General features: G+C 32.4%; 1 protein-coding gene across 1 annotated transcript; it reads left to right on the top strand.

Moving 5' to 3' along the window:
- Positions 1-6,924: 6,924 nt before the first annotated feature.
- Positions 6,925-9,210, top strand: LOC145125595 (transcription factor MUTE-like). Its single transcript, XM_079061034.1, has 3 exons — positions 6,925-7,109; positions 7,761-8,153; positions 8,953-9,210. The coding sequence occupies exons 1-3, from the start codon at positions 7,014-7,016 to the stop codon at positions 9,028-9,030; spliced, it is 567 nt and encodes a 188-aa protein (XP_078917160.1). The 5' UTR covers positions 6,925-7,013; the 3' UTR covers positions 9,031-9,210.
- Positions 9,211-9,577: the final 367 nt, after the last annotated feature.

The raw sequence follows: 9,577 nt of genomic DNA on the forward strand, positions 1-9,577 counted from the left end.
TATGAATATTACAATGTGTTTTCACAAATATATATAATTTTTATACGTTATTCACATATGAATAACATACAGACTTGCATATTTGTTTTTTTTTAATAATCATATACTGATTCAGGTCGGAAAACATATTCATATGTGAATATAACGTGATAATTTAGTTTATGCATTTCATCAAACAGTTGGAGTGCATACAAGTTAACTTTTTTAAAAATGTTAAAAACATGATACTTCCAATTCAAGTTATCAATTCCAAATCATCATATACTTCCGATTTCGACTTTGAAGCGTGCAATTCCGATTTTCATTTCATTCCAAAAAAAATCCGATTTCAATTTTGAAACCTTGAAATCCCGATTCCAGATTTCTTTGTAATACTAATAATCAAGACGCGAACTGTTCCGATTAGAATATATGTTCCAATTTCAAAAGCTTCCGACTTCAGATGCGACATCCTATGTTTGATCGATTTCACATTTTGATTTTGATTTCCGAAAATCCGATTAGGAACCTGTGAGTACCGATTCCGAGTCCTTCAATGTCGACTGTGACTGCGAGTCCAGAACTCCAATTCCAATTTCATGAACAACAAAGAAATTCCGATTCCAACTGAGTTCGTTTGCGAATCTGGGAAATTCAAATTCGGAGTATTCAACAAAGAAATCGATATTACGTATTTGAGATTGAAGGTTATTATCATATTTACAAGTTTGCCACCGTGTCTTTTATGCTTAGATTAAATGAGTGGCTGAGAATGATTCCTCCATTCTGAACCTTTTTTATTTTCTCAATTGAACTTACCTCTCTCTCTCTCTCTCTCTATATATATATATATATATATATATATATATATATATATATATATATATATATATATATACTAGCCGTTTACCCGCGCTAAGCGACGGGTGCGAATAAATTTTTTCAGAAATCAGTTTCCAAAGACATTTTGATTTTTGTGCAAGTACTTATTATATCTAAATAATTATGAATAAGAGTTATTCTATTATAAACGAAATCAATAAGAGTTAAAAATGAAAAGTTAGATTTCTTTATAAATATACATGAAAACATGATTGATTGTATATTATAAATCATACAACATTTATTTATATACCACATTTGATATATAAACATCATTGCCGTTGAATTGTTCGTTAGCATTCGCGAATACTTTTGTATTGACACATGATATCTAAATTAAGAAAAAAAAAACTCTACAATACAAATACAAGTAATTTTAATTTTTTTTTGTTAGTGTATGGTAATTTAGACCTATTTAAAATTCAGTCTCAAAACGATCCTATTTTTTTATTGATCTCGCAACAATTGATAATTCGTTCTTTTTTCGGCCATTCTAGACTATCTCGTACCGGTTTTTTTTCGGTCTGCTGTTTTTTTGGGCCGGACTTGTAGGTCATATTAGTATTGGGTCTCAGTTTTCTCTCTCCAGCCTTTTGGTCTTTACATGTGCTTTTTTGATTGAGTTTCGAGAGGGGGGGGGGGGGGGTTCGATTCGGTTTTATTGTTTCAGTTTATACATCACAGTGATATTTATGTTTTTTTAGTTTTAAATTTTTTATGTATGTAACAATAATATGGTTTCGTATTGCATATATTTTTTATGATTGTATATTTTGATTTTTTTAATATTCATAAAATATATTCTAACAAAATATTCATAAAATAATTTCTTTTGAAAACATGTCATTTCAAAGAAAACTCAATGAATCGAAAATTATCATTCACCACTAAACGACGGACATACATACTTATATAAATAGTAGCGACGTATAATATTAGAAAGAATCGGCCAATATCATTTACCGAAAATTTAGTTTTTTTTACAGAACATTTTATTTTTCTAGTAAATATAGTAACCTATCTTTTCAATATGTAATTTAGGAAAATACATATATGAATACGATTAGTGGATTTCCATTTAAGTTTATTTATACAATTATTTTTTACTTTGACTGGTTTTAAATTACTATGGTATCATGTTATAACTTCTAAATTGATATTCAACCAAATTTAAATAGACTCATAATTTGGATGAAGAATTTTATCAAGCAGAATAAGTTGCCATGTAAAGTTTTATTGCATTCATATAATCAAAGTACTTGCTATTGATTAAAATTTTATATGTAAATTGTTTTCGATCAACACCAACACCTCCTAATGACATCAGATACCCTCACATCCTCCAAGAATAACCTATAAGACCCACGTAAATGAAAGTAATGGGCACTTGAGTAGAGGGTGGAGAGCAACAGAATCATACGGAAAGAAAATTGTTGGCTCATTTTTTCTTTACAATCACCATCTTTATCATATTAATTCCCATTACAAAAAAAAAATAATAAATAAATAAATAGCATCAAACTAATTCCAAATAAAACGTTTATCAAGAGTTTAGGACTCCATTACTTGTAATCATATGCTTCCCTACATCATCAAGTGCTTGGAAACATTTTGGTCTTCCTGTCAACAACAATAATTATAAATCCGTATATGAGGGAAAAAGATAAACAACAAACAGGGGCAAAATAGCCAATTTAGCTTGGGTAAGTATCATCAAAATCTAGGATCAGCAGTTTTAGACAGAAACTTTAGACACGGGCATCCTTGTTTAAGGGCAAATCGGTCAATAAAAACTTTTTTGATGTAGATCACCAAGAATGCTAATAGAAATTGAAAAAAAAATTGCAAGTGATGTCCAGCCTAGCTGGGTTGATGCACCGGGTTGTATACCCATGTGGGGCGTGAGGTCGGGAGTTCTATTCCCTTAAACTACCTCTTGTGGTGCCACATGTGGGGAATTTTTCCCTGGAAATCCCTATGGGGGCTGTGTTTGCCCTGTAGAGGAGCTCGAACCCGGGGTGCTCGTTGAAATATTGCGAGTAGGCTCCACTTAATTCGTTTGTCGTTTACAAAAAAAAAAGAAATTGACAAAATTGCTTTTTTCACATTTATTATCAATTAATGCTAAACCTCTTGTAATAGTAATTAAAAGAAACGTACTACTAAAATGACGTACTAACATAAATTGACCAAATGGCCTTCATCCAGTTATAATCCACAAGGATTTTCACAAATCCACAAGCAACATCTTGAGAATACCAATTCACAAAATTGGGTCAGGCAAAAATCAAAGAATAGTCAAAGGCAAAAATTATTCATATCTAACAAAATTCCCCACCTGCCATTAAGATTGTAAATACACCTTATAATAGTAATTAACACTACTCTTGGCATTATATTTATCCTTGCAGTAACACCAATACACATTTTTGGGACAAAAATTAACCACATGAATAACAGGGACAAAATCGTCCTAACTCATCATAAAGCCACAATAGATACAAAACGTGTATATAATCTCCCTATAATAGCAATAAATAAACCTAATGATCCTTCTCTCACCATCACATATACCCCAACAACCAAATATGTGACAGAAAATGGAATATGGGTAAAACCATACAACTGACCCAGAAAACATAAAATAGATAGAATACCCCCAGAAACGTGAATCAACACCGTGTCTTTAAGCTCTCCTTTCCCCAACATAGCAAGATCCATACCAGTCCAATATAAAAATATGTTATAAGTAATATTATGATGATAACAGTAACATCTGCTCTTCAACCTACAAAAACAACATACTGTTAATCAAAACCACATCCCTCCAAATAAAACCATTAATTCTTTGGAGTAAACCCATCAAAAGCGCAATACTCATCTATTAACCAAATCAACTAAAAAACTACAGAAATGATGTTACCCTACACATGTTTTTGAATACCATACATGTTCACAAAAAAAATAAGTTTTACAGATATGGATAACCATTACTTTAGCACACCATATTGAAACTTCTGTCTAACATTATGAAAAGCACTCGAGCATAATGAAAACCTCACTAAAAATCGATTCTTACATTCAACTAAGAAAAATTACGATTAAAATTGATTGATACATATTATTGATTAAAGTTAGAAATGGATTATACCAAGAGTGGTTGATGATATTTCCTCAGGGAAGCATCAACCCAAGCATTTCATTATTTAAATAATGTATATAGAATTGGTTAACAGATGGAATAGTGGTAAATTCCTTAAAATTTTACCTGGTCAAACGAATAATCGGAGCTGCTAGCAAAGCTTCTTATCTTTCTGTTTCAAAATAAACATTTTTCCACCCAATTTGTTGTATAATTTCATACCCTTCCCATTTGTTGATTTTCGACTTTTCTCTAAAACATCCGGCACAACTGGTTTATGTGAAAGAAACTTGAAGAGGATAAATGACGCCTTGGGGTTTTGGTCACAAAAAATACACACATGCACCAAAGAAAAAAAAAGCAAGAAATAGAAATTAAAGTACGATGAAACTCTTACTAAAAAATAGGATAACTTACCTCTTGTTACAACATTTCCCTTTAGAGTTGACTTCTACTATTACTAAAAAACCATCATCCATTGGCTCTTATACAATTGAATCTACAACAAATGAGTTCAATAAACCATTCATCTCTTTTTTGTAGCAAATGAAGCACCACACAATGGTTATCCAAATAAATATTGAATCTTTTGAACAAATGTAAAAATAAACAAAGATGGTTTCACAAGAGCCACAGGTTTACACATATACACAACTTTTATCTAGATGGGTAGAAACAGAGTATGTATGAAATGAAAAAAAGAGAAGCTAGGAAAAAAGATTTGACAAATGAAGGTATGTAGTTATAGAGTTCCATGTATCTTCAAGCGATTGTGTTTAGAAGTCGTAATCTTCTGGTTTGAATGTGTGAGATTTTGAAGCTGGATTTTGAGCAAACAAACAACATGGTTGATCAGGACCTACAAATCGAGAGTGAAAAAGAGAGTGGTCTTAACAAAAATTCAAAAAATCAATAACAGAAGGCAGCTACCGGGTGAGATGGGGGGAGTAGAGCCATAAAGTATATAATTCCACGAATTACAACACTCATTATGGGGGTAAAAGTAATGAAAACTTTACCTGCACAAAATCTTACCTCTTTGGGAAGCTCCGAACACTATCATACACAATCGTGGTGAGTGGTTTTGAAGGTTGTAGTGGCTAAAATCAGATCCCAAACCCGAAATTCATTATTGATGAGAGGATCATTAGATCAAATAAATTGGTTACTTCTACAACTTTTAATTGCAAACTACGGGCTAAGAAGCACCGAATCTACGGAAAATAATCATGGAGACAGATATCAAAACAATTAGAAATGCAACAGCACACAATAAAAACAAATAAAAACTCTAGTTTAATAAAGAGAGAAAGATATATGGAAAAGGGTCCAAAGAATGATAGAATTGTTGCTTTCTTTCAAATCGGAATGGAGAGTGGCAATTAGGGCTTGAAATCGGTGCAGGTTCTAAGATCATGGGAGATTATACTAAGAAAAACATAAATTCAACTTGATCTATGGTGAAAATGATTACAATATATAACAACTATGATTTTTGTTTACCAAAATAGCGAAAAGAACAGATAGATACGATTGTTACCTTTAAATCGGTATAAAGAGTGAGGGGTACATGTTTAAATCTTCATAGCTTCAAGAATCATTTGAAATCAGGTTCTGAAGTGAGATTTAGGGCTCGTCGTGGTGTTTGAAATGAGGGATTGAGGTTAATGAAGAAAAGGTGTGGAGGTTTAGATGTTGAATTACAGGAATGGAGAATGAACCATCAGCCGCGGGGGAGTAGAAGTGAACCAACCAATAGAGGTGGTGTAGGGAAGAAAGGGACAACATGTGTGATGATGACGAAGACACACCACTAATCGAATTCGAAAAGCACATCCATGATTTTTTTCTTGCCGTAATCGAGCAAAAGAATTTTAGATATTAGGGTTTTGGATGATCGAGAGATTAGTGTTTCAAAAAATAGAGGATGAGAAGCTTTGGTATTTTATAGAGTCGATCACACCTAACATATAGGGACGGCCAGCGATGATACGGGAAGCCATTATAAGGAACTTAGTCAACAGGTGGAAATAAGCTGATAAATCATCGGCGGTTAGTTCTTATCTTAGACTTTTTCAATTGTTCGACCAAGATAATGTAATGCATAAAGTTATTGTATATGATGTTTTAAGGCTTGTACCTCTTAAAATTCAGCAAAACATGGTAAATGCTTTTTAAGGCAACATCGTGTTGACCGATTCCATTGGCTTAATGTGAGGAAATACCCTATTTCAAAAGTTATGTTGACTCATTCTAGTAAAAAAGTATGATTTTTTTAAAATTTAAATCATCTATATTGGGTAAGATAAGGATGTAGGTTTGAATTTTCAATATTAATTTTACATTTGTATTTAATCATTGTATTTTGTAATTTGTTGATAAATGTTTGTACATTCAGCTTAAAGGTTTGGACGTCTTAAATTTATTTTTAGAAATAGTAAGGTTTGTATAATAAGATAGTATATATATATATATATATATATATATATATATATATATATATATATATATATATATATATATTAGATTGTAGGTTTTTCTGGCCGACGGTTGACTACAATTATTTTTTTCTTTCATAATTCATGAGCATGCATGAGCACAAGGCAATGTGCATGACAAATATGAGAATTAACCCCCCGCGGAGGCACGTAATATTCCCCAATATCATAAACATGCTATATATATATATATATATATATATATATATATATATATATATATATATATATATATATATATATATATATATATATATATATATAGAGAGAGAGAGAGAGAGAGAGAGAGAGAGAGAAAGAGAGAGAGAATAACTAACTAACCTCACGAGACTGCAACACATAGCATTTATAAGAACATAGCTAGTAGTATGCAGTACACTTACGCACACACACACAAACACAATCCACACACGTAAACACACCGTATACATATATCTATATTTCTCAACATACGCGACTGTGTGTCTTTCTTGACCCAGAGTGTAGAAAATACCTTTCCGAAGGATCGCAACATGTCTCATATAGCTGTAGAGAGAAATAGGAGAAGGCAGATGAATGAACACCTCAAAGTCTTGCGATCAATGACCCCATGCTTCTATATCAAACGGGTTGGTATATTCCTCTCTTTAATGTCGAACCATGCTCAAGGTGTTTGTAATTCCATTCATAAGGCAACAGATCTAGGCTTATTACATCATTAGGGTTTTCTTTCTGTGGTTGTATGCCGCAGTTGTTTATCAATGTTTCTGTCATATGGCATAGCCATGCGGTTTCCTTCTAGTATCTGTTTTGTGTTTCAACTTTCAAAGTGGTGCTGCATAGAAAATTACCAATTATATGATTCAACAAACTATAAAACTTTTCTAAATCTACCTATTATCTTTCCAAGGATGCAAAAAAGACTTGTTTGACCGATATAGTGATTTCATATAATTCTTATACAAAATTATAAGCATACTTGCTAGAACCAATCTCTCTACATGCTAGCCATTTTCTTGCTTATTTAATTATTAAGTTTTTTTTCTCCTGAATTGACAATGATTTTATTAAAAATTAACAACTAGCAACATGTTTTTAGCGAGTATGATGATTCTTAGTAAACAAAGTATTATTATAGCGTATTCAAAGTCGTCAACATAATATAGTTGATCACGGTTTCTTTCAATATGTTCCAAATCTATCACATACGTCACATGCGATGGTTTCATCAATGATAGACTTAGTACGATTTATTTTCATTTGCGCGCGTGATATGGTAGGGAGATCAAGCCTCAATCATAGGAGGTGTAATAGAATTCATCAAGGAGATGCAACAAGTTTTACAATCATTGGAATCAAAGAAAAGACGTAGGAGCATAAGTCCTAGTCCTGGTCCAAGCCCAAAGCCATTACTGCAACCAAGCACCCCACAATCAGAACGATCTATAGTTGTACACGAAAATATCAAAGAACTGGGAGCATCTTGTAATTCACCAGTTGCGGACGTGGAAGCAAAGATCTCCGGGTCAAATGTCGTCTTGAGGACTGTATCACGAAGAATTCCAGGGCAAATTGTGAAGATAGTCAATTTGTTGGAAAATCTTTCTCTTGAGATCCTACATCTAAATATCAGCAGCATGGAGGACACTGTCCTATACTCCTTTGTTATTAAGGTACACAACATTTGTTATTTTCGTTAAGACTCTTAAAAGTCCTACATCCAAGGTAATGAGCATGGAAACATGTCGTGATATCATCCCCAACAAGATTCATCTAATTATAAATGAAAGATTCCTTAACAAAATTAACCAATCCGCCTATACATCTTTTCTATATTCCTAAAAATTTTTGCATCCATGCACATGAATTACGAAGAGATTAGGAAATAAGCCATGCCCAAGGACACTGTTGACCATCCTCGTATATCATGAGCTGATAAATGAAGATTAAACCTGAGACCTAATAATGTATCCATATTCGTAACACGTCTGAGAATCAGAAGACATGTTTTCTCTTGTAATAGGCTAAAATAAATTAATTACTTTTAATTAGTTTATAACACAAGAGTAAACAATGTAAATAACTACGTACCCCCATATTTAATCTTAAACCCACAACACCAATTGGTTTAATGGTTGGATAGGTTCCTGTTTTACGAAAGACTACTAATGTCATGTATGAATGCAGTACGGACGATAAGCGACATGCTTGTTAAGAAAAAAAATTAATTTGATAAATGATATACCCCTCATGCTAACAAATCAATCAATAATAGAAATTCAATCTTAGTGGACAATGAAAGGAGATTATAAACACCCTGTCACCATCTAAAGGATTTAATAAACCTATCATCTATGCTAATATACCTTTGTATATCTTAGTGTCTTGAACAAATTATTTTGATGTGATTCATCTATATTCAGTTTGTGTGTACTCATAATATATGACCACTGGATTAACTGTTTCCTGCAGATAGGACTGGAATGTCAACTTAGTGTTGAAGAACTTGCAATTGAAGTGCAGAAGAGTTTCTCACTTAAGCTTACTTAGCTCATGCATCCATATAATCACTTATGTAATCTTGGATCTGATTGTGGCTTCGTTTAAATTTATATGTTATAAATAACAAGAAGCACGTACCATGTGTGTTTTGGTTCTTAAAACCATAAATAGTAATCACTATGCCACTTTAAACCCTTTTAATTTGTCATTATGGAAGAATATATTTGTTCCAGCTTTAATTTTTCTAGAACTCTTATATTTTCAAATTGGCCTTCAATGTAATTATCAATTATTGACATGGGAAGTTATGCTTTTTCCTTTCAAAGTTTATCTCATGCAACTTTCACAGTTCTCTTTCCTCAGCGCCCGTTTTGGTCTCTACATATATGTTACCAGCCTTGATTTCCCTTCCATAACACGATCAATATATTTTGTATCGATGATAAAATTAACGATGGCAATCCATTGGGCCTATGAATACCATAAGATATGTATCTAAACGGTGGAATGAAATTGGATTACACATAGATAATCTTCCTACATGCTACTGAAGTTCATAAAATGTGCCTCATATGCCGCGCCATAGCTTTGTTCT

Source organism: Lactuca virosa, chromosome 7 (genome assembly GCF_052849685.1).
Source record: "Lactuca virosa cultivar CGN04683 chromosome 7, Lactuca_virosa_CGN04683_v6, whole genome shotgun sequence".
NCBI lineage: Eukaryota > Viridiplantae > Streptophyta > Magnoliopsida > Asterales > Asteraceae > Lactuca > Lactuca virosa.